General features: G+C 38.8%; 1 protein-coding gene across 2 annotated transcripts in view; it reads right to left on the bottom strand.

Annotated features, from left to right (window-relative positions):
• The window catches only part of PCLO (piccolo presynaptic cytomatrix protein), a 401981-nt gene that overhangs the window by 140331 nt on the left and 234563 nt on the right, over nt 1–27087 (bottom strand). Inside the window, exons 8-9 of one of the 2 annotated variants that reach the window (XM_086610093.1) lie at nt 21743–21891; nt 12949–13030 (exon numbers count right to left, since the gene is read on the bottom strand). In XM_086610093.1, coding sequence (XP_086466219.1) covers nt 12949–13030; nt 21743–21891 — 231 coding nt within the window. The remainder of the gene's footprint in view (nt 1–12948; nt 13031–21742; nt 21892–27087) is intronic. The other variant, XM_086610095.1, reaches the window with a different exon arrangement.

The following is a 27087-nucleotide window of genomic DNA, read 5'->3' as shown; positions in this document are numbered from 1 at the left end:
AAAGCAAACAAAACCAAGTTAGATCAGGCACTTAGAAAGCAGCAGGAAAAGTAATGTGCATAATAAAACCCAGGCTAATTTTTTAATATAATAATATATAATATTATATAATAAAATATAAACGAAGCCAAATCCTAAGCTGGTGAAATTCAGATGTATTCCAGTTGTTTTAATAGCACAGCATTAATTTATATCAGCTGTAAATCTGCATCATGCTGATTTGCACACTAGTTATCATCCTGAAGGATCATAAAGTGTTTTACAAATTAGCATCTTGGAGCACTTAATCATGTCTACTTGAAAACAAGATACAGGTCTCTTCTCCTTGGATGACCTGTCACATCAGAATCCATGGTGTCATCTGTGGTAGCTTTAAATCTACAAAATCCGACTGTAGCTTTAAATCTACAAAAAAACCTGTAGGCACTGAGATTCGTCTGTGTTTACCGATCGACTCCAATGGTTCAATAGATGCCACTGACTGACAACTGAACTTCATTGTTTAAAACGTTTAGTTTTGAAATCTCTCAACCGTATCAGCTTTGGTACTTAAGAAACAGCAACAGAATTCATGTAAATAGAATAGAATAGAATATTAAACAAAACATAAGATATATAAGTGTAGATGCTAGCTATAATACAATGCATAAACAAAAGCCTTTAGGAGAAGAGTAGTTCCCCATTAAATGCAAAGAAGCCATCACTGCTTCTCAAAGTGGCTGAACTACAGATTATTGGAAGCTGTGAGAATATTGCACTGCGTTTACCCTGGCCTTATATTCTTAAATACCTTCTGCCAGAGTCACAAAGGAGGACTAAACAAACCTTATGTCTAAGCTAGTAAGACTGTTTTTATGTTTAATAAATTTGGGAAAATTTTTCTAACTTCAATAAACAAAGATGATTATTGTATCTGCTAAAAACCTTGCTCAAGGTGTTGCATAGGCTTCTCCAACATACAGTCATGCTAAGAAGGAAGCAAGAAATACATTCCTCTCCTTCATTTTGCATTACTTTTTGGGGGGTTGGAACTAGATGATCTTTGAGGTCCATTCCAATCCTAACCATTCTATGATTCTATGATTCCAATCATGGTGCTGATATTCGGGGAGCACCAGGGCTGTATCTGTCATAAATTCTTTTTATGAAGCTGGTAAGCGGAAAGAGGTAACAGAAGCTGGTAAGCTGGTAAGAGGAAACAGAAACATTACTGCGTTCTGTCACCTACTGGACAGTAGTTCATGCTCTCTATGCAGAGTGCTGATGGTATCCTAAACTAAGATATGCCAATGGTGACACTTTCCTTAAACATACGCACAAATGCAGACATAGTGACCTTACTCACTGTAAACTTGTACTCTGGAGCACCGTGACACTTTTTAGCAAAGGCTGGAAAGATCATTCAGTCTTGGTCTTGTCATCAGGACTGCATTAGTCAAAACCCGATCTGCACCCTTTCCCATCTGTTGTGAATTTTCTCTCTCTTCTTTGTCGTAGTGTTCTTGCCCACACAGCTTTACTGAGTGAACAGGCCTGTATCTAACACCATACACACTCTTTCCCATTCTAAAATGGAAGGATTTTTAAGTAAGCCACAAAATACCTTAGATTTACACATCTTAATAGTTACAGCTAAGCGCAGTGGGGAAAAAGATTTTCCTTTATATCTACTATTAACCTCTCCTGTTTTAACTTATGCCCATTTCCTCTGATCCTGCTGCCATGTATCACTGTGAAGAGCCTGGCTCCCTCTTGTTGATTAGCTCCTCATCCGTATGGGATGGCTGCTACTAGGTCCTCCCAGAAACTCCTCTTCAGGCTGAATAAGCCCTCAGCTTCTGGTCTCAGGGCAGATGCTCCAGCCCCTGACCACCTCAGTGTCCTTCTGCTGTACTCACTCCTGTTTGTCAATGTCCTTCTCGTGTTAGGGGTGGGATGGGGGCATCACTGAACACAGTACCTAGACACAGTCTGATATGAGCTGAGTAGAAGGGGACAGTGACTTCCCCTGATCTACTGGCGTGCTCCTGGTAACACAGACCAGGATGCTGCTGGCCACTTTTACTGCCAAGGCACATGGTGTGCAGATGGCTGTCTATAGAGACTTCCCCGAGGGCATCTTCTGCAGACCTACTCCCCAGTCAGTTGGTCCCCAGCTTGAATCAGTGCACAGGGACATTTTTTCTCCAGGCGCAGGATTTGTATGTGTCCTTGTTCAACTTCACAAGGTTTCTGTTGGCTCATTCCTTCAGCCTGTCGTGGTCCCTCTGAATGGCAGCTCTGCCCTCAAGAGTATTCCCCCAATCTGATGTCATCTGCAAACACTAAAAGGGCATACTCCATCATCTCCTCCATGTCACTGATAAAGATATTAAGTAGTCCCACCACACGGGGTATCTATCTGTGCTGTGTACAGATGTCTGTGGTACTCTACTTGCTACTTGCCTCCAGGAAAACCACGGCTCATTAACCATTGCCCTCAAAATCCAACCATCTAACCAGTTTTTTTCCTCATCTGGTCACCCAGACATCCAGACCTTTATATGCCAATTCCAGGCTAAAAGTTAATGTAAGAAAATACCTGAAGTCTAGAGTGTCTCTCAGCCTACTCCAATACTGTAATTTGAGTCAGCTTCAGAAAACTGTAAAGATTCTTACAAGGATGAATCTACCATAAAAGGCAAGCTTTAATTTGTTCAGTCAATATGTCAGCGAATTGTTCATGACTTTATTGTAAAAAAATCAATCTTTGTGATATTTTAAATACCACAACTATTAGTTGCTTTTGGGGTAAGCTTTTTATTAATGTTCTTCTCAATATGAGGGAAAAATTGAATAGATTTTATTGGTGATTTCCCACACAGCATGAGGCAGCCTTGTCATCAGAGGAGAAGGATTTACATAAAGGATACTCTGTAGGCATATCACAACGTAGTTGGTATATTACGAATCCGGCATATTAGTGGTGTTTTAGCAACTATTATCAGCAATGAATAGTTCAGTCCTATGTGAATGCAATGAGTTTTGTTAGCAGTTATCTTAACATCTTGCACCAAAACTTAAAACCCTTCGGTATTATTTACCTATTTTGGAAAAGGATCTCCAGCTTTTGAACAAAATCTATATTTTGTTAAGAAAATACCAGGAAAAGGCTTGAGGATTTAGCATGTAAGTTCCCTCTGCTATGACTTTGTGTGCTGATCTTGTGTTACAGACTGTGCATAATGTCCTGGTATTACAGATTCATACAAACAGCAGACAGATTAATTATGTGAGTAATCAACGTTGTTGGCTTTGTTTTTTCAATAAAATTTTTAGATTAGAGCAAATCTTCCTGATATTTGTGCAAACGTATGTTGGCGATGGTTAAACAGAAGCTACTGCACTCTACCACTTCCTTTGGGACAGGAGACACCATGGGGAGTGATCACATCATGGAGAACATTGATGGCCTCAGTCAACGTTTTAAGGAATCTGTAGGAAAGATGATACTGCCTGCATCTCACAGCCGCCCAGAAAAGCCTCTGCACACTGGATAATTCCTCTTGAAGGAAAACCAAAGGAATATCTCATCCAAATGACTCTCCTGCACAAAGGAGTCAACTGAAACAGTGCTGCATGGATATCTGTCATGAATAGGAAAGAATTTGTGCAACTATAAATTTTAAGACACCATTCTTTCAAAACAAGTAATACCTGCAAGCATTTAAGTCCTTCTAAAACACTCTGAACTTTCCTCCTTTTCTCAAAGACACTATCTGGTCTTGGTGTATAATTCAATAAAAACATTGTAATATTCATATAAATTACACAAAGTAAGTGAAGGAATTGTAGTTCCTCTGTTGTTAAACTTCAAATTAACTTTTGACTCATTGCTTGGAAAAGGTCCTAAGCCGGTAACAGCAGAGACAGAAGCTTACAGTTTATTCTCAGGAGAGGTATGACAGAGCAGCTTTTCAGACCATCCCCGCGAAGGATGGTGTGGCCGTTTGACAGCTCATTTCTTACAACCATTCAATCTGTGAATGCAGGCGAGGTCTGGGTTTGGAAATAGCAACTGTCCACTAAGACACACGAACCTTCAGGTCGTTGCACAGCCTCTTTCCCTGATGACAGCAGTCACTACCGAACGAGGTTAGTAACTGTAGCCAAGCATTTCTCATCTAAGCTGGGTTTAAGCTCGTGTCTTAAAGTAATGAAGTGCCTTAATTCTGTTGTATCCAGCTTAGGTTGGTAATATAATAATAATAATAATAATAATAATAATAATAATAATAATAATGGAAGTAACATAGAAAAATATTTTTTCCACATTTTAAAGTGAAGGAGTTGATAAAATGCTTTCTAGTTGCTTTTTTTTTTTTTAAAAAAAAAAAGCTAGGTATAAATCTTGTAAGACTTGGTATGTCACATTTTATTTGTCACATTTTATTTGTGATCTATTCATTTGATTTCTCACACAACATGAACATATAGTAACTTGAGTACTGCAAAAGAAAAACAGCATATCAATTAAGGGCATAGTAATTTCCTAGTCACCTTGGTGTTTGTTGAAATTAACCCTTCAAAATGCAGGATTTTTTTGTGACAGGGATAAAGGTAATTTATTTACCTGCACACCTTGTTCCTTTCAACACTGAAGTCTCCACCTCTGTATCAAGAGAAACATATGATTATTTTTTCTACCCACTAGAATAAGTTGTCAAATGAGGGAAATTTTCAGTCTTTTCTGAGAAAATGGTATATTCTCAAGCCAATGACTACTGCTGTCTAAGATATCAACAGGCAGCAAAATAAACATTTTTTTACAGAAAACAAAAAGACAATTCTGATTTAACATGAAAATAAGCACTTTGATATATCTTAAACTTTTTCCTCCTTAAATTGTACCTATTTCAGAAAAATGTGTATCGTAGTGACTAAGGGGGGCTGATTTTTTTTTTCTGTGGGGAGGAAATTCATGTCATTTTCAGGTGCCTATCCTCAGACAGCTTTTGCTTCACCAGCCTTGACTGTTTAATGTCAGCTTCACTCCCTTTCTTGATGAACAGATTTATCAAGGAACGAGGATATTTTCTGGCAAACTTTAGGTTATTTAAAGAAAATTTCTCCGAAAACCCCTCTCCTCCAACTTCTATATCTGCATATTACCCGTAAACAATATTAAAGCAAAAAAAAAAAAACAAAACAACATATAATGAAGAACCGAGGTTTCACTTGACAAAAGCTGCACCTCAGCTTGGTGTAATGATGCTAGAGACAGTCAGAACCTCAGAGTACCCTACCAACCCATGATGAACATTTTCTTTGCATCAGTGGCCTGCAAAATCAAAATGTCTTAACCTTAATCATCCTGCATCCAGATTGCCTGGAAATGTGCACCTAGTGCACTTCAAAGATCTGTACAAATCTGTGATTAGGTAAATAGGGAATGGAAAGCAATCATCCTCAAAATGTTCCAGCACTCTGCTCTGGAAGGTACATGCAACTCAAACAGGCATTTGCCTCGTGGTGATGAGGAGCAATGTGGTCCTTTAGACAACAAGTCCTCTACAAGATGTTTGATTCTTCTGTAGCTTCTTTGTACATAAGTCATATGTGTTCATCTCGTCTAATTTAAGATGCCTACAAGGCAAAAATGGTAGGCTAAGCTAGTCACTTCATGCTCCCTTTATAACCAATAGGAAAACAGCCACATCCAAAAGTTGATTTATTTAAACTATTTCATCCTCCAATTAACTGCTCTTTGTAATTGCCTTGTTCTAGCGTAATTCTTAAACCTATGCATATTTTTGATAGCAAGTATACAGAGAAGGGAGCACAGAGTCTTCATTTTTCACTGAGAATTGTTAAGATAATTTATGTCTCACCTGCAAAGTGAAACCTTAAACTGACATTTTTGGATTATTAACTTTTTCTAATGTCCTTGACAAGTTGCCTCACCAATGATATGCATCCCTGAATGTCTCGTCTTATAGTTCTTCATAAGAAAGAGCTGACTTGCATTACTTATCTCCAAAACAGAGAGATTTCTGGTTTGGCTTCTGTGAATCTCATTCTTTCATGCCCACCTTCCTCTTGGCTTTCGATGGGAACCTGGAGGCCTGACTTAACTCTAACATTCAGTGTTGCAGTGATCTGTTTCTGCAGCCTTTTCGGCATGAGAGCTATGAAAGCAAACTGGACCCTTATAACCAGTAGACACACTGGCCTCTCTCAATTACCTTCACTCCTCTTAAGATCTTATTAGACATCCTTCAAGAGACACTCGTACACTGAAAAATGCACAAACTAAGCTGCCAAAAAGGGTTTGTGGAAAGTACTTTAAACACACACACTAGTGTTTTTCAAATTAAGTTTTAGAAAGAAGGCACATAAACATGGAATATATGGTCTGTATCATTACAAAATGTTTCTAACAAATGCAAAAATCTGTTTGTTTGTGGTCTTTTGTTTATTCAGAAAGACTGAATGGTATTAAGTTCTTTCTAAGATTGCTATTAAGACAGAAACATACATCTTTCCATCTCTTTATTTCCATTCTTGTCCTCACTGTCACATGACTTCACTGGAAAATCTCTGACGTTGTCTGGCTGTAACAGCTCTGCTCCTTTCTGTTTATGGGGTTTTACTTTCTGTGCCACGTCTCTGATAAGGAGAGAGTGTTTGAGGGAATGATGGCCATTAATGAGGGATTAAATCCTTCCCCAGTGACAACTAAGTGTTAGAGGAGGGTATTGTTTTTTTGTGCAAAGTATTATCTCAATTCTTCACAACATTAAACCACAGAAACACGATAAGTAATTCTCTAAGAAACAAGTATGAGGACAAGGGGTAGGTTACACTTCTCACCCTCGGGCTTTGACTACTCCATCACATTCAACACAGACTGACTACATTTAATGTGGTTTTTATTTGATTAGTAATCACATATTCCCTATGCTTCAGTATTTTGCTTTAAGAACTGAATTTTCTGAACTTGCAGGTGAAAGAACTCTAAATATATAGGGTTTTTTATTTAGACATCATCTATAGCAGTAAGGGCTTGATATAGGAAAACTCTTTGAATTCTCTTCCTGTCTCTTGGGATAAGTACCCCATGAGCTGGCATGCTGCAGAAGTGTTTTGGTGTGCACAGGAAATAATAATCCTTATAGAGAGTATGAGGCATCTCTGACGTGTGTGCAGTGTTGCAGCTACCCCGTCACCCTCTTAGCAGTTTCACTGACATCACTGCTAAAGTGAAGATTAGGGATACAGTCTTCTGCCCACAGTCTAATTCTTTACTATAAAGTTCACAGCTTTTCCTGAATTGCTTCTCTGCCTTTTATTTTTTCATTAGAATTGAAGAGGATGTTCCACAACAGGGACAGCCTGGCTGCTTAAAGGTACATTTTGCTCCCTGGAAACACAGAAAATCCTGCCTTTGGAAAGGCAAGAACTACTTGTGACTCAGCCTAAGTGAGCAAAGCAGCAAAATTACCTGTGACTTAGATGCACTCATTGTACCTATAGACCTCCTGAGATGTGTCTGCCTTTGCTGGGTTTTCACCAAGCATGTCTAAACAGCTTTCTGATCAGGAAGAACACAATGTAAGCTTTTATATTTGCAATATTTCCAAAGACATAGACAATGTTTTCATTATCTTCAATAGCCATGTCCTTTCTTCACTTTTTTAAAATATAACTATCATGTGCTAAAAACCAGAAGAGAAAATGCTGGCAGTATAAACCAGTGCTTATGTTGCTGTGCTAAAGGATTCAAAAGGAACAAGGGATTCTCAGTGAAAACAAACAGTGAATTTCTGGAGCGTTAAATACTGCTACATTATCATTCACTGATCACTGCCATCATTGCTTTGGCATCTCAGCATAACAATGATGCCAATTCTTCCTTTTAAAAAAAATGCAAATTATTAATCGATCTTTGCAGAGAAAATCCTTGGCAATTCCTTCATATCGATCAGCATTGCTTGAGGAGGGGACATCGCATACCTTGAAAAGAAGAGCTGTGAGTTCTAGATGATGGCATATGCTAAAGAAAAAAGAACCCTCAAGAGAGAGATCAGCTATCAAGCATAGATTTTTTTTTTTTATTCAGAGCTACTATTCTCTTGCCATCACAATTTTGGCCCAGTTCCTTGTTCCTTAAACACCTCATTCACATGCTAAAATTTGCAGTTAATGTTTTTGTGTGCAAAATTATGCCAGATTATGTAAGAGGCATCACAAGCATCTGTAACTCAGAGCCAGTTTTCATTAATCAAGAAAGCAAACAAACAGAATGCATGTGCACATGACGTGTAGTGATACAGCCTGAATTTTAAACTATTTGGGACTACTCTTATTATTGATATGCATAAAGTGACAATATCTGGATCCATAATCAGGCAGTAACCACCACTAACGTTAAGTATGTGATGAAATTTATGGAATTCAAATTATAACAGTGATATTAGGATGAAATTCAAGCTCGCCCTATAGTTACAGCTGTGGTATAGCTGGGTGCAAGAGCTGACCTAGCACACTAAATCATTAATGGCCAGGTTGGCCCAGGAATTCCCCAATGAGATGAGGTAATGGGCCGAACTACTGGCCAGTTTCCTAGCAAAATGGCTGATCAACAGTTACAGGAGTTCTCCAAGTGGGAATTGTGGACAGTTTGGGAGATTTCCCCATGTAGCTCCTGCTGTACACACTCCAGTTAAGACACACTATTTGTATGCTTAAGATGTGATTATTTCCCTGAGAGGAGAACCTGTCAGTCTCAGGCATCTCCCCAGGTAGCTCCTGCTGCTGAACTGACCAAACTACATGTAGGTCGTTTAAATCATCAGTAGAAACTGTTCTTGCATGTGCAGAAATGATCACATAGCACAGGCTTTTGTGCACAGCTAAGGCAGAGGATGTTTTGTACGTACTGTAAGATCATCAGAAGCAAGGGACCACAGGCCAGCTGGCTTGGAGGAATCCAGCAATACAACAGTTCAGGGAGTCTCATCTGATACAGCTGAAGGTGCTGCTGCAAGGATGGTTGCAACAGAGACTCCCATTGCCACCCGGACAGTGACTGGTTGTTCTCTTGGAGAGATATGACTCCCTGTTTAAACTTTACTGAGGGTTGTTGTTTTTTTTAACAAATACTCTTCCTGTGCCTATGCAACAAGTATAAGGCGAACAGTTAACTAAAATGATTCAACAGCTCATTTTAGTAGTTTGGATAAGAAAGAGAGGGGGAGGGAGAAAGAGGGAGCAGAAGAAGGAGAGGAAAGGAAGAAACAAATGAACGAAAAACCAAAGAAAGAGAAAGATATCAACTAGCCAACGAACCAAGCACGGCATCTAGATAAATATCCAATAATCTTGTAGTGAGTTAGCTGTGGTGGTATAAGAGTAAATATTCATTAATCTACCAATATTTTAAGTAAATTTTGCTCTATAATAGAATTCTAAGTCTGCCTCTGGCTAATAGTCATTGTCTGGTTAATAAAGATACTTGCTATTAGTTTGCAGATAATGTTTAATCAAAATTGAATTTTTAAAAAAGTGAATAAAAACCACGTGTGTGGCTCTGGGAGAGGCCATTTGAAAAGCTGATGGCTAAGCAGAAAGCACTATGCATTTAAAGAGAGTTTCTGTGTACTCTAACCCTTCAGACACAGAGAGAGGGGGAGGAAGAGAGGTATGAAGTCAAGGAGTTATGGTGCTTCAAAGATTTCATAGATTTCATAGATTTCTAGGTTGGAAAAGACCTCAGAGATCATCGAGTCCAACCATCCCTAATCCCCATTAAACCATATCCCCAAGTAGATCATCCACCCTATTCTTAAACACATCCAGGGATGGGGACTCAACCACCTCCCTGGGCAGCCTATTCCAGTGGCTGACAACCCTTTCAGAGAAGAAATACTTTCTAACATCCAACCTGAATCTCCCCTGACTAAGCTTATACCCATTTCCTCTTGTTCTATCACCCAACACTAATGTAAAGAGCCCTTCCCCCACCTCCCCACCATCTTTTCTCAAGTATTTGTAGGCTGTAATCAGGTCACCCCTCAGCCTCCTCTTCTCCAGGCTAAACAGCCCCAACTCCCTCAGCCGCTCCTCATAAGTTTTATTTTCCAGCCCCTTGACCAGTTTAGTCGCCCTTCTTTGGACTTGCTCCAGGAGCTCAATATCTCTCTTAAAGCGAGGGGCCCAAAACTGGACACAATATTCCAGGTGCGGCCTCACCAGTGCCGAGTACAGGGGCAGGATCACTTCCCTATTCCTGCTGGTCACACTATTCTTGATACACGCCAGTATCCCATTGGCCTTTTTGGCCACCTGGGCACACTGCTGGCTCATATCAAGCCGGTAGTCAACCAACACCCCCAGGTCCTTCTCCGCCAGGCAGCTCTCCAGCCACTCTTCCCCGAGCCTATAGCGATGCTTGGGGTTTTTATACCCCAAGTGAAGGACTCTGCACTTGGCCTTATTAACGCTCATGCCATTGGCCTCAGCCCAACGATCCAGTCTGTTCAGATCCCTCTGAAGGGCCTCCCTACCCTCGAGCAGATCGACACAGCCTCCCAGCTTGGTGTCGTCCGCAAATTTACTGAGGGTACATTCAATCCCCTCATCCAGGTCATTGATAAAGATGTTAAACAGAACCGGACCCAGCACAGAGCCCTGGGGAACCCCACTGGTGACCGGCCTCCAGCCAGATTTAGCCCCATTTACCACCACTCTTTGGGCCCGGCCATCCAGCCAGTTTTTAACCCAAAAGAGGGTGTGCCTATCCAGGCCAGCAGTTATCAGTTTCTCAACCAGAACATTACGAGAGACTGTATCAAAGGCTTTACTGAGGTCAAGGAAAACTACATCCACAGCCCTTCCCTCGTCAACCAGGCGGGTCACCCTGTCATAGAAGGTGATCAGGTTTGATTGGCAAGACCTGCCTTTCATAAACCCATGTTGACTGGGCCTGATCACCCGGTTAACCTGTATGTGCTCATTAATAGCACTCAAGATAACCTGTTCCATGACTTTGCCCGTTACCGAGGTCAAACTGACAGGCCTGTAGTTCCCCGGATCCTCCTTCCGCCCTTTTTTGTAAATTTCTGCAGATGTGCAAGGAGTGAAAAATACAACAATTTCTTCTGGCTCAGGTCCTCCCTATTGGTATCCTATTCCACCTTTGGCTCTTTTCTGTACAATTTGCATATAGGACTTTCCATATTTTCAGGGAAATCTATGTATTTTATATCTATGTACATTTTATAGAAGTATGTCTGTGCGAGTCTCCAAGGGTGTATCTGGACTAAAACCAAAAATATGACTGCAGCTTGTAGACACATAGCCAATCTTGCTTACTCCAATTAGAATTTAGGTACAATATAGCACAGCTACAGCAGCGAGCGATCCCAGTGTGAGCTATGAAACCTTAGCAGGATTCTGAGTGAATATTTGATCCTGTGTGATCTCACGCTGTGCAGGGCATTAGTAAATGGGAAGTCGGTATCTACGTCTTGATTTTCCAGTCATTGCTTCCAAGGCATTTACCCTGATGCACAGTGTGTTGCTATGGTTGCCAGCACGAGAGCTAGTGGAGAATTCGGAATGGGCATTTCATTTTGCATGAGGGTAAGTAACTTCAGATAGGAGAATGAGCCTTCAGGAACATTAAATCATGAGATGTACACAGTTGTGTGGTTGTAATTCCACTTGTTCTCGGGTTAGAGAGCAGCTTGGATCACAGCATTACTCATCACTCCGTAGGGTAAAATTCTCCACCAGGATGTCAAGGAGCTCCCAGGGACGGCAAGGGCCCCAGGCAGCCGAGGTGACACCACGGCAGACCCGGTGGCTGCTCTCAGACTGTGCTGTGTGGGTGGAGGGGTCTGTAGACATCCTGAAATCATCAGTGGGCGTTGCGCTGACTAGCAAGAAAACACCTCATAATATATACAGAACACTCATTTAACACCCTAAATATGAGGTGGATACTGGGGGCGGAAGCGATCAAGATTTTACTGCCAGAAACCCTGTGAAAATAATATTTAGTAATTCAAGTAAGTTCGTGCCACTTTGTACTTAATCCCCGAGGGAACACAGGAGCTGGCAGCCGGTAATTACCTCTGCGCAGAAACAGAGTTTGGCACGCAGGATGAGAAAGTTTTAAGCAAATTGAAAAAAAGTCTGATGGCTTCACACCAAACCCTCTTAAAGCATGTACCTCTGAAAGAAGACAACTGGATATTAAAAAACCTTCAAATTCCTTATCAGTATTAGATGTGAGAAAGCGTGATTCCAGAGCTCAGACAGACAGACGTTACCTTCGCCTGATCCTGTAACCGGCAGCCTTTCACAATTCGATCCATGAAAACATCACACTGCTCTCCTGCCCACAGTCCGGGAGGTGAATGAACATAACCTTTGCCACTTTCATCTCCTTTGTAAGCAGGCTCAGACTTACACGAACATTTATGTTAGCGTTAGGGAAAAGAGAACAAACCTGAAGTCCTGTGATAAATGTCTCTACGCGAAGATAGCACAGGAAAATGGGATCTGATTTTTCTGCTATCCCCCTCTATAGAATAGTTCCAATACAGAAAGAATAAAATTCTGTACATGTTGAACACCTACACAAGCCTATTTTGTAGAAACTACTCATACAGAGAATATAGTTACATAAAAAGCAACAGCAAACCAGACTGCTCACATGTATAACACAACAGATTTTCCCTCTGTTTCTAATGTCTGTATAGCTTACGTATCTTGAACAGATGTTGTGACCTTTATTCCGCACTGCTGCTTTCTGTTATAACCAACTAGCAAGATTTAAAATGACCGCTGGATTTCCTGCTGCATATGACACAGGAACTATTTTCAAGACTGCAAATCTTTCATATGATTCATGCTAATCAAATTAATTATGATGTCTCGTAAAGAGCTGTTGTTTTTTACCTGAAACTGTGTGATCCTTCGGGTCTCTCAGTAGTTTGAGCCTTGCATGAGGGAAAATGTACTGCAGAGGCTTCCCGTTTATCTGAGGAACACGAATTTGCATGTCATAAAAGGATAAAACAGCATCAATTGCATCAATAATTTTAGGCAGTTGAAACAGAAATAAGCAAACGAACTTACTTCATCCAGGGATATACCACAACCTCACAATTCAAATACTCTCCCAACTTTCAAGACATTTGTCAGACTGCAAAATCCTTCTGCAGGGGAATGAATATTTCCTTCCATAAAGCCACATTCATTTTCAATATAGTTATTATATTTAGTTAGCTATCATATTCAGTTTTGATCTTTACTTCCTAATGACAAGAAAGTGGTCACTGTCTTCTGTAGCTTCTCTTAATACTAATCTTTGTCCCAAAATCTTTAAGAGAAGAATGAAATTAGATGTAATTCCTGTAATTATTATAAAATCCTGTTCATAAAGACCTAAAAAAAATGGTGGCTGAATGTGTAAACAGCCACGAATTACTGCTTTAGTTTCAACAAACCCACATATTCCAACGTACCATTTGTCATCAAACTTCAATAGCCTTTTGAAAGACCCAACCTAAAACTTTTAGGACTGCATTTTATATGAAAATGTGCAATGTTCAGTTGGGCTGTCAAAGCTGAAAGAAATGCATCTCTACAACCAAAGAGCCAGGTGCCCAGCTGGGACAGTCCCACCTGCCCCACGACACGGGCACAGGAGGGCCATGCAGCAGGGACTAACCCACTTGCCCAAGACGATCACCACGAGCCCAAACCCAAATGCCTTTGCAGAAAGAGCGTTTGTTGCAACACTCACACACCTCACAGCTACCACACGCCCTCTTTGCCTGCAGTTTTGGTCTTTTGGAAGCAAGACAGAATCCACCATCTCTCTGCCTCTCCCACAGCGGTGCCGAGCCTGAGCGCTGCACCCGGACTGAGAGGAGAGAGCGTGACCCTCTATGACTGCTCCAGGGTGCGTGCCAATGGGATGGGAGATGGGGGAGGAAGATTCAAGGAGCCAATGGGACAATATTAATAAGCATGGATATTGCAGCAGTCTGAGTATATCAGCAGCCCACTGCCAAGAGTTTATTACTGTTATTTATATTTAAGTAGCATATAAAGGGATTAAGCTCCTCCTGAACTAAGTACTTCAAACACAGTTTCTGCCCTGGAGAGTTTATGATGCTAATGGATAGCACACATAAAAGACATGAGAGGCAACAGAGAAGTCAAAGGACTTGTTTAGCTCAATCCCTCAGTGAGCAGGAGAGTTTATACATCTTTTGTCGTAATTCAGTTTCTAATCCAGTGGATGATGTTGCATCTAAAAGGGTGAAATCCTCCCATAACACACTGAGAATAGTACTGACCGTAAGTAATCTCAGACAAAAGGGAGATCATGGATTTGGGTTTCCCTGCCCATGGCAGGGGGGTTGGAACTAGATGATCTTTGAGGTCCCTTCCAACCCAAACCATTCTATGATTCTATGATTCTATGATTTGGTAGTGGACAAGTACTTCAGAATAAATCAGAACCTGAGATCAGGCAGTCTTTAGGACTTTTCATGGAAATCTGCCAGGACATAAGGTCTAATATTACCAGAAGTGTATCAAGTGCCCTGAGGCTTCCACACTCATAAATGCTGCTACGTTTTCAATGACATCATCAGAAATTCAGCAAGCATAATTTAACAGTAAAAAAAACTTTGCCATGTGTAGCTTACATAAAATTGTAAAATATCTGAAATAATGAATCTAATTTTATTCTTTATTAAAGAAAAAAAATAGAAAATAACACAAATCAAAAGAAGCAATATGAAAACATTTGAACAGTTCCTTAGCTGGGATACATTTCTGTGGGAGCAATTCAAATTAACTGAGGAACATTGTGGCTCATAATCTTAAATTCACATTTTTTTAAATTGCTTTATCTCATCTTTCTTTAGCAAGATTACTTTTTTCAATAAATAATAATCCAAGAATATTCAATGCCTTATTGTACATGATTTACTGACAAACACATCAGAAAATAGAGACTGTCTCCTACTTTAGTCTATTACTTCCTCATTACTTTCACTTCCAGAATTTTATGATAAGTATAAATCTTGGTGATTCATATAGTTATGAATAAAAGCATTACAGTTTATTAGCATTCAGAGTAGCACACTATTTTTTATTGTTGGTGGGAATCAGTACTTAAATTGAACATGCCATTAGGCATTTACCTTCAGAACAGTATTTATCTGAAAGTGGTGGAATAAATAGGAAAAAACAGTGGTTGTAAATAGATAATGGAAAGAACAGTTACATTGGTTTTGATGGTTTTACTTTAACCACTAATGCCCACATATATCTATCTGAAATTTACTAGTGTATTTGAAATCCTGTAGAAAACAAATTATTTTGTGTTTCCAAGTGTTCACATCTAACTTTCACTAAAGTGATTTTGCTTCACCTGAATATATGCCAGGAGCCCTTCTAGCTGCCTGTTCCCCCAGTTACCCCAGCAAAGACGCAGAGGGATCCCACTGAAGTCACAAAATCACAACAGCATGAGTCTGAGGTATGGTGAAGAAGAGGCATCCCCTCCACTGCACGGCTGCAGGAACGGAGGACCTGTAAGTCCCCAAGCCCAGGTTTAGGTCACAAGGCAAAAGTGATCCTGCTTATTTGCTACAAAAACCCTACAGATTCCTGCCAACTGTCCTTGTCATGGAGATCCTTTCCTCACCTTTCTGTGAGCACTCAGTACACTCAGGTAATGGTTCTTGCAGCTCCTGCCATCCTCTTCTGATCACAGACACATTTTGACTCTCCGGTGTGTTTTCCCTCCTGTTATGCTCTTTGAGCTGACATTGGACTCGGGTCACATTTTTCTGCACATTACTCAGTGGGCCCTTGGGTGTTGCATCCCAGTGAGTTAAATGAGAACCGGACTATAAAGCGTTTCCTCCTGGAATTTAAGCTCTGGTCACATGTTTCATGGTATTAGTCAGCTCAAAGCCCCTCCGAAAACCAGAATGAATGGCCAATAAATGTGCTGGGGTTTTAGCAGTCTGAGAAAATCAGTTTAAATATAAACTCAATTTGCCTTACACTTTTTGTCTGATAAGAAAACTCTACGGAAGCCTCATATAAGGGAATTCTATAAGGTAAAGAGGACAGTTAAGAAGAGTAAATGTCTTTAATGCCTTATATATGTTTAAGAACTAAAATGCATCAAGTGTACTTTAGTATTCCAGCCAAAGCCCATAGCAACAGCTACAATATATTAACTGGGCTTTGGATGAGATCAACACAGTCACAGTAATTTCTGGTTTTAAATGATGCTGCACCTCCCCTTCCACTCAAATCTTAAACAGGGCCTGATAAAGTGAATCACAGCAGCTATGCCTGGCTGTAGTCCTTTGGGAAATACAGTCTGCAAGGGAAATTTTATCTGAGTTAGGCATCCAGGAAATGGACAGTGGATGCTCAAGCTGATGGGTTAGAGATTGTCCATCCTAATTTCTGAATACCACAGGTACTTGGCATGAGTGCACAAGCCCTGTGAAAGTCGGCACCAGGAATTTCCGAATTTCCACAGCTAAGGTAATCCTGTCCCTTCGAACTGCTACATCTCCTCTGTGCAAAGCAAGAATGTGAAGTTCTCTAGAAATCCTAAAGGTGGAAAGTTCTCTTCACTGATAGATCCCTGATGATGGGGGTATTTTGCAAAAGAAGTATTGAAGAAAAACTTAACAAATACAACGTTCCTGCTCATTAATAAATTGCAAAGTGAGTGGCCTTTGCTTCTGCAAGTTGGTCATTACAGAACTCAGACTTTTGATTTAGAAGTCATTCTGTCATGCAGTGAGAATAACATTGCTGAGTGACTGAAACTGGATTACATTAGATTAGATATTTTAACTATTACACTACACTTGGAAATGTCCTATCTATCATCGTATTTCCAAAGAATCTGAATCACAAAATTCCTCCCCCTTCCAAGCCTCAAACAGAGAAAGCAGTTTACTACAAATTAAAATGAAGTATCCTTGGTAGTTGGAAAATAAGCAAAACTAAGCAGGATGGATTTAAAAAATGTGGAACAAAAGTTTTCAGGTAGCCTTCTGGATCTCTGTCACATTTTCTCATTTGAACTCCATTGTTCACCTTATGACTCATTCTTTCATCACCTTTAAATATGCAAGTGCTCCTAAAAAGACATGACTTAAAGGTTATTTCAAGGGAATGGTACAGATCTATGAAGGAAGACGAGCATATACTTTTGAGGTTCTTTAGAAATGGGAGATAAACATTGGAAAGGTTGCATCTCTAGAGCCCTTCCTTCTTAATGTGATTAGAAAACTGTTGCCAAAGCAAACTGATGACAGTACACTAGTATTATGATCAGTCTGGGATCTTATTATTCATATAGGGCTTAAAAAGACTCTCCTACGATCACTGGAAGGTCTGTATTTAAAACCCCTCACTGAGAAGCTACTTATCTCCTATTAACCTACTCTCACTGTCCCTTTCCTTGTCATGATTTCTTACTCCCCTGGCACCTCCTCCTACTGTTCCTTCCCAATCTGTTCAAAATAGCCAGTCTAGTTCAGGATACACAAATAATTTTCACAGACAATAATCATAGAAAAGAGCCTTGATGTCTGGAGATTTAAAGAAGTTTCAGGTCAACTGGCAGCGACTAAGTAAACTGTTGAGATCAACAGGGATCAGTGCTGTTCAACATCTTTGTCAGCAACATGGAAGACGGCATTGAGTGCACCCTCAGTAAGTTTGCCGACGACACCAAGCTGTGTGGTGCCATGGACTCACTTGAGGGAAGAGATGCCATCCAGTGGGACCTTGATAGGCTTGAGAAATGGGCCAGTGCAAACTGCATGAGCTTCAAGAAGTCAAAATGCAAGGTCCTTCACCTGGGTCGGGCCAATCCTAGGCACAAATACAAACTGGGCACAGAGTGGGTTGAGAGTAGCCCTGAAGAGAAGGATTTGGGGGTGTTTATGGATGAGAAGCTCAACACGAGCCGGCAGTGTGCTCATGCGGCTCAGAAGGCCAACCACATCCTGGGATGTATCAAGAGAAGCGTGGTTAGCAGGTCGAGAGAGGCGATTCTCCCCCTTTACTCTGCTCTTGTGAGACCCCACCTTGAATACTGTGTCCAGCTCTGGTGTCCTCACCATAAGAGAGACATAGATCTGTTGGAGTGTGTTCAGAGTAGGGCCACAAAGATGATTCAGGGGCTGGAGCACCTCTGCTACGAGGACAGGTTGCGGGGCTGGTATTGTTCAGCCTTGAAAAGAGAAGACTTCGGGGGGACCTAATAGATGCCTTCCAATACCAGAAAGGATCCTACAGGAAGGCTAGGGAGGGACTTTTTACAAGAGTGTCCACTGATAGGACAAGGGGAAATGGGTTTAAGTTGAAGGTGAACAGATTTAGATTAGATCTTAGGAAGAAATTCTTCAGTACGAGGGTGGTAAGACTTTGGAATAAATTGCCCAGAGAAGTTGTGGATGCCCCCTCCCTGGAGGTGTTCAAGGCCAAGATAAACAGAGCCTTGAGTAGCCTGGTCTAGTTGAGAGGCGTCCCTGCCCATGACAGGGAGGTTGGATTAGATGATCTCTAAGGTCCCTTCCAGCCTATGCCATTCTATGATTCTATGATTCTATGATAAATCTGCAATAGATTATGTATTGATTAGGTTTAAGCCATGTTTACTCTCCTCAGGTAAGCAGTTCAGAATCACTATATTGGGAAATAGTTATTAAGATACTAAACTGCACTCCAATTTAATATGATTTAAGAATACTATGTAGCACCACAAAAGTTGCTACAGAATATATATATTATTATTAATAATACAGTATGTGAGCTTAATCTGCTAGGTTATAAGAAATCCATGGAAACCTGGAAGTTCAGGGTTGTCACTCCATTGCATTCTTGCTTCAAAAGCACAGGGCTGTGCTTTATTTATTACCTTTAATTGTACAAGCTCTGCGGGACGTAATCAAGCAGTCTTGATTTCATCTAGTAAGGAAATTGATGTTTCACGCATGTGAAACAAAATCTCCTGGAATACAAATGTTGTAGTGGTCAGTAAAATATTAGTGTTTTTTTAATAAAGGAGAAAATATAGAAGGTGAATTTACAGTGGATAAGTGTATTTGGAAATTTTGACTGATACATCACAAGCAGATTAGTGCTACTGATGCAAATACTTCCTTTAGTGGTTGGTTTGTGCTCAGTATGGGATATTAAAGGAGTTGGGATGGCTTAACTATTATGCTAACTAGGAAACTGTCAACTGATTCCAGGAAAGCATCTACAACAGAGAAAGCTCTGAGTGAAGGTGGACCTGGACCTGTTCAGACAGTCAAGATGAAGAACAATTTGCCATTTTGGCTCCAGAGTGCATTATAGAATCATCATCATCAAATGGTTATGCCTGGACACTACAGCTCTCACTTGAGGAGACAGACCACATGGGACAATGGATTCAGTAACTTTTTTTGTTACAGAGAAGACAGGGCTCAAAAAGGCTTTAAGGCGTGTTTACTTTGCCTCAGCACACTCACTGGCCTGAAAACTTTATTTTTCTCAATAGCTTTAAAATATAAAATGAATTTAAAAATAGAGATGTTACTACTGATTTATTTGCTTCTATTGGTAAGCAAAGAATTAAGAATTCAATGTGGAGCTACTGAAACTTTTTAAAATGGCTCTGATCCTTTTTACCTTATCTTAAAGTAATTTATTTTCTGGATGTGTCTAGAAAATATTATTTTTTTTAAGTTATCACAAACAAATGTCCACAGAAGATATTTGACATACACAAGTAACTGAGTAACTGAGTAACATTTTCACAAGGTAGACGATGCAGAGCTGGTGAGAGCTGGCATTTCTCTCTTCTGCAGATGCACGGATACTATTTTGTGCCAGTGGTGAATGTCACTAGCTAACCTGGGTAGAAAAAGAAGAAGAGGGAACTTTTGTAAAGCTTCTCCTTCTACATCACTTTTCTTCTACATGGTTTTACATGGCACCACATAGAATTATTTAGAACATGTTCACGCTCCAATTTCCATCCATATTTTACAAAACCTTAAAAATTGCCTTTGGAAAGATTTCAAATGCGGTATCTCTATTTCCATATAAACATGGAGATATCACAACAGTTTCAGGGAGAAAAAAAAGTATATTTTCCTTCAGGAAATAATAAAAAAAGCCAGAAACACTCAGGCCCCTAACCTTCCTCCAGAAAAAAATTATCAAAATCTTTCAATTGATCCTAGTGTAGTGCTATTCATATGAGAGAAAAAACAAAGATTGGACCTTTGTGACTAGTAGCTTGCCCTGCAACTGCTTCCAGGGCAAAATCTCTGGAGCGTTAAAAGTTAAACATATTACTGACCACCTCCATATCACAGAGCTCAGGATAGCAGTAACATCCTCTTTTAGGAAAAAACTGATTTTCAAAGAAAATTTTTAATTTTACATCATGATGCTGTAGTGGTTAAATACAATTACGCATGCTCAGAACAACGCATGTTTCTCATGAGGATTAAAGTGCTCAGATAGGCAATTTTTTATCTATTGCCAGTGATATTACGAATTGTGAAGACTCTGAAACACCCTTTATCCTGCAACAAAGTTGGTTCACAGAGTGAGTTATTTGAATGGATTTCTGTAAGACTTGTATCTTGTAAAACCCTCTTTCTCGACAAGAAATGGTCAGGCTCAGTACAACTTAGGCTGTGTAGATCTCAATATATGTTAAACTAGAGATAGGAAATGAGGGAAAAAGAAATGACAATCTTGTATTGTAAGATACTTGAATACTTACTTCATAAAATCTACAAACTTACTTCACAAAATCTACAAACTTACTTCATAAAACCTACATTCTGTTGTCATATGTCAGTAAAAATGCTCAGCAGCAAAAAAGTTTCTAAGGCTGCATGACATTAGGATATTCCTGATTGTGTGTTATCTGAGAAATTAACATGAGCGATATAAGCTATTAAGTACCACAAAAGGGCCATGCAGTACCTTCTCTTGCATCCACAGCATCTCATGGAAAATAGAGTATAATCTCAATGATCAGTAAAAATGATAACTGAAACAAGCAAGTGAAGATCTTAAAGATTTCCAATATATAAACTTCAATAATACAAAGAGGATATGTGATGGTATGCGAAAGGTGAATGATTTCAAAGTCGGTAAGCTTGAAAAGCAGAATATGATATTTTTCTTTCTCGCTATAATAAATGAAACATTCGAATTATTACATTGATAAGTCTTCCTGATTTGTTCAGTAATTGACCACAAACTGTTGGGATTATACTGACCAACTAAAAGCCGGAAAAAGTGTCAACATGATAAAACTACTCTGTTCCTTAAACTACTAAAAGAAGGGGCTTGAATTTGGATGGGATAAAGCTGATAAGATAAAAGGAGACTGGTTTATTTTTTTATTTTTAAGAGTAATATCTAATGTGTAGATAGTTCTAATTAACAGGTTAAATCCTTTCAGATATGTTTCAAAAATCAAAAGACAACTTGAAAAATTAATACTGAATTGCAGACTAATATTACTGATTTCATTGTCAAGTACTGATGACAAGTACAGGTTCAATACAGCACTTCAGCTGAATGTAAGTGGAATTTGATTAACCCTGTAGTCTCTACACTATTAGATAGTATGATTAAATTGTCAAACATTTAAGAAACTAAAGACACAGCTTACTTGACAGCTTACTTGATCTTGGTGTTGACTGAGTGGTCGAGAGTGGGGCAACTTCTCTGGCAGCCTTCTGTCGAGGCCATGTCCATTCTCCAAACGAGACTCCCTGGGCTTGTCAAACCAATCTGTTTCTTCACGACGGAGATGATAGGCTTTGAAAACCAAGGACAGGTCAAATGTTCTGATCCAGTGCTGGGCAAAGGGCAATCATGTGCATTGTGCATAGCGAACATGCATAGTGGTTACTAATTGGCCATGCAGCTAAAGCAAAGTTATAGGTGAGACTTGAGACATTGAACTCAGGCATAATCTAGCTGTAAGTGATATAGCAGAGTGAGAAGAGTCTGTTTATGTCAAAACTATGGATATTAAATACCAGAAGAAACCCACTGCCGAGTGCTATAGCCATTTCCTTCCTTCTGGCAGCTAAAAATACACTGCAGATTTCATACATTTCTAAAATGTTCGATGAAAAAAATTAGTCAAATTAGTTACTTTGCAGTAGACCAGGGAAAAAAAAAACAAAACCAAAACATAACAAAAAAACCAAAAACACAACAAAAAAACCAAACCAAACCAAACCAAACCAAACCCACAAAAACTAACCCTCAAAACTCAACTTCCACTAATTCCTAAACTTCTGAACGTAATATTGTTCAAAATATTTTGGAAATAATCTAGAACTACTTGTAAAAAAATTGTGACTCCTTTTCGAAATCAGTATCATCTTAAATCAAAGAAGATATGAAGCAATCTATACTCTTTGGAATTTTACGTACAAATATTGCAAGTGTTTACCTTTTGAATTCCATCCCCCGATTTTGCAGTATGAAACTTTGTGCGTGGAAAGTTAGCCAGAATGTTCTTTCTACAATAACTCCATAAGATTAATGTTCTTATATTTGCAACAGTTTTAAACCTATATAAAATCTATTGTGTTTGACACCCTTTGGGGATCAAGTAACATCGTTTCACTGAAAGTAGTTTTGCAAATACACATATTTCTGCCTACTGACTATTGGGTCAACTAACATAGGTTTCACTCTACTGGGATCAGAATCATCTCCTACGTGTTTAATAATATTTCCACTACACAACACACAGATTTTCGTCTATGTTGCCCATCAGCGTAAACCAAAATAATGTACAGCTAATTAGAATGTAACAAAAGTTTGAATTTTATGCTTTAATAAGCAAGATAAATTTGGAATTCAAAGATAAAGATAATATTTGTTCCAGCAAAACCACCAGAATTGCAAACCTTAAATAAGGTCAGTTGTTGCTATAGTAACAAGACTGAATGCAATTGTTCCATGACACAGAAGAGAATTTAAAATGAAAAATGGTAGTAGCGTGCATAATCTTCTCTATTTAGTTGTTGAAGTAACCATAATCTAGTTGGTATAACAAATACTTGGAAAAAAGTTTAATGGGAAAAAAAAAAAGTAGGGTTTTCTTCACTAGTCTTTTATTAAATTTGTCCAGAAAGAGGAATAATGTATAGGCATGATTTTTGAAAAATGATACTTTGTATGCGGTAAAAACAACATCCTATATTATATTAGGCCTTTGGACAATTCTTAAGCTTGGTTCAGACCTGATGCAGTCTCTCCCTTCCTGACTGTGAACAAATTTGATCTAATATGAAACAGTTCGAAGATATTATTTAGATCAACATAAATGAACTAAACAGAAATATTAAAGGTCGATGTTTGTCCGGCTAATGATCAGTTATCGATTAATTGCTCTCAATAAAATATTATGATCTAATATGCAAATCCTTTTGCTTTACACATTTATGCTAACTGACTAGTGCCTGCACACAACATGCTGATTCATAATTCATCCTGGAAGAACTTCTTACTGGAGCCTACATGAAGAACCTAATGCATTTTTCTGGTCCCAGATACTTATGCTGACCGTCACATTGTCTGTCACTAGCTGAGCAGAAGAAAGAAAGATATTTTTTTCTCCGCCTGTCTCAGCTGAAATAACTTTTGCTGGATTTCTTCTTTTGAAAACCTAGCACATACGTAGAATTCCATACTGCAGCTCAGACCAGCCTACTTTTTTATCAAACTGTGATGAATGTGCATATTTTATATGAAATTAAAAAAGTTATGTATGTATGTGTATATAGACACACACGCCCCACACGTGTACATACACACTCAATTGGTTTTGGCTTGATTATTTGCGAGTTGTTTCAGCTGGAAACCTGAGAAGAGCCAACATGACAGATAAATCACTGAGTCTTAGAGGACATATCCTTTTTTCTAAGACTAACAATATGCAGCCAGATAGTTCCACCTTTAAAATACTCCTGCTGGAGTCAATAAGGTCCCATGCTGTTAATCACACACAGTTTAATAAGGTGAGATTGAACTCCAGGCTGTGGAGTCAAGAAACTTGATCAGATCAGATCACTTGTTCAAGTGATCACTCTAAATCCCACAGATGAAAAATTACACGGGTTTAGCTGAGTTGATGTTTTGATGTCTTCATATCTCAATTTTAAACTTCTAAACTCTACGGCAGAATTAACTAACTAGCATATAAACGCAAAAAAAATCCTTTAGATTATAAAACGTACATTTTATATCTTCTCAGCTGACCAGCAGGGACAATTTACATTCATCGAATTGGGTGCTAGCTTCACCATCCTTGAAAATTAGTATCTTCAGCATACTTAACAGTTTGTGGAAACTGTGACAGCTGTGGGGTTAATAAAGAGCTGTTTGCTGGGTCAGAGCTTTTGTGTTACTCAAAACCCTGAGAAAATACCAGGTGCTTCAAACGCTCAAAACGCTATTTATATTCAGTGGGAACCACTGGATGTTGTGCTCTTTTGACATTAAAGCTCTTTTTTTAAACTGTTTGAAGTTTAGAATCCTGCTGTCGGTACTACTTCGGTGTTGAAGCATGGTTTTAAGATTTGTTACAGTACGTAGGTGTACTTAGTGAAAAACAGAAGGTTTGGCCTCAAAGTCCTATTTGAATTCTCTTCTGATATTTGTAATGGAATGTGACTTAAAAAAAAACGAACATAAAGTCAAGCACATCTCTCAATTTGAACTGAAGAAAAATAATTTAAATTTAATACCTTGACTTACATTCATTTAAAAAAGTCTCTAAAGATGAAAATTCAAGCTTTAGCACAAGAAGAGTTTTCCTAAGATGGTGCTTAAGACTAATTTCTTTTAATAAAATCTCATCAAGAAGCAATTGATTAAAAAGAAAAAGCAAATAAAACTGTGTTAAAAGGCTGGATGCAACATGCCAGAATAGCTGTCCACTGTCAAGGCACTACAGAGAAAAGTGCAGCCTGGAGAAAAGAAGGCCATAACTTTCCAAAGAACTGCAATTGTTTCTTTGGAACATATTTTTATATCCAAATTCTATGAATTATTTTCAACTCAAATTACTTGCTATTAGACAGTATATTTGTAAATAATGTCATGAAGTGTTTTGATTTCCCAAGACTTTACACAAAATGGTGCAAAACCAAGCTATTTGTGAAGAAACAAAGGCTTGAAAGAAATCACAAAAATACTGTTGAAGGGAGAAGCCCTGGTATTCAGGAACATATCAATCTAACAGGGAACATGTGAATTGAGTTAGAATACTTCTGAAACAGTGTAAATAATCAGAGACTAATTTAAAACCAAAATATGTTCAGCCTAGGATATAGTGTGGATGCTTTGTACAAATATATAACAGAAACACAACGCACTGCAGTGCAGACAAATAATTCTCTACGACCTGTTTATATGAGGTAGAATAGCACCAAACAGGCATTTTTTGGGCAAGTTTGGTTCTTCTTAGTTTTCAGGAAGAAAAGTCACGTGTCTTTCACAATCTGACCACTGAATGACCCTTAAAAGTCACAAGTTGAGTTGAGACAAGATAACATCTACTTATTTAAGAAGCATGATATGAGTTGCACCTTGGGGAGTTCCTCTCAACGGCCTTCAGATTTAATTATAGGACTCTGCGTGCTAAGAATTTAAAACAGTGAAAACACTTGAACTTCTGATAAAAATCAAAAAAGCTGATGATCCTGAGCCTCTCCTGAAACACAGAATTCATAAGGGGGTTGTAAATATCTAAGAAATATGAAAAGAAACTTACAGCACAAAACCCTTCAATATATTGTAGTATAAGGAAGGCAAACAGATTCAATTTTCTAATGCTTATGAAAGATTCAGCATATGTAAAAAAACAATAATGGAATAATGAACACTGAGGTTAATATAAACCTGAAAAATAAACCATACTACTTCGTAATCATGCAAATGTGTCTTTTGAGACAATCATTGCCATTTACAGACAATATAGCGCATGCAAAGTCTCTTTTATTGTGCAGTAAATACACATAAGAAAAAGTTAAGGGAGCGCATACAATTTTGAACATATTAATTTAATTTTCTTTCAAACTGTCTTTACGATATTTAAACAATTTAGAATATATTAAGTCTGAGCTGACTCAAACAAAACTGATACATAATTTGCAATTATTTAGTACTCAACATCAGCTTTAACATTCTGCTGTACTTACTCAGAAGAAACATTTTTAATTGCACCATTTATAATACATCAGAAAGGTTCCTTTCCTGAACCTAAGTGAGATAAACTCTTGTGCTTATTTGGCAAACGTACTGTACGGGGTGCATATAAAACCAGCTACACTGCATAATCCATCAACAGAAGTAAAATGCTTTATGTAAGTTTATTGAAGGATGAGATTGTCTTGCACCATCCAGATGACAAATTATCTTACATCATAACAATTTTGAATGCACAGAAGCCCACATGACAGGATGCTTTCAACAAACCATAGGTAGAATGCTATTTTGCTATCACATTAAACTCTATATGGTTCTAACATACAAATGCACTTAATGAACATACTATTTCTATATAAATGCAGATCTGAAGTGGTGCATCGGGAGATGGAATTACCAGTTCTTGAATTCTATCATGAAATTTCATGCAAATTAGAGATTTGGGAGATTATTTCCAAATCCCAATAAACACTGTTGCAAGTAAGTTCAATGATTCACAGCCACTGGAGAAGGCTCCACATAAAGACTGATGGCAGGGTCTGTATTGTACATGGAATATTCTACACAGTATCAATAGAAAAATAGACATCAACAAGTGAAAAGGAAAATGCACGAGCAAACCAAAAGGAAAGCAAATCAACAACAATATAGTGAGCATGCTAGGGGAGCTGAACACCATCCAGAAACTGCTGCTAGGATAAAATAAAAAATAACAAATAAACCAAAACAGACCAAGCCCCAAAAATGTAGATACACAGAAGATGCACCAAGGAACAGAAGAAA

This window comes from Tauraco erythrolophus, chromosome 4, assembly GCF_009769465.1.
Source record: "Tauraco erythrolophus isolate bTauEry1 chromosome 4, bTauEry1.pri, whole genome shotgun sequence".
In the NCBI taxonomy this organism is placed as follows: Eukaryota; Metazoa; Chordata; class Aves; order Musophagiformes; family Musophagidae; genus Tauraco; species Tauraco erythrolophus.
The sequence above is the reverse complement of the archived record's forward strand: the minus strand, read 5'-3'. Positions and strand labels throughout refer to the sequence as shown.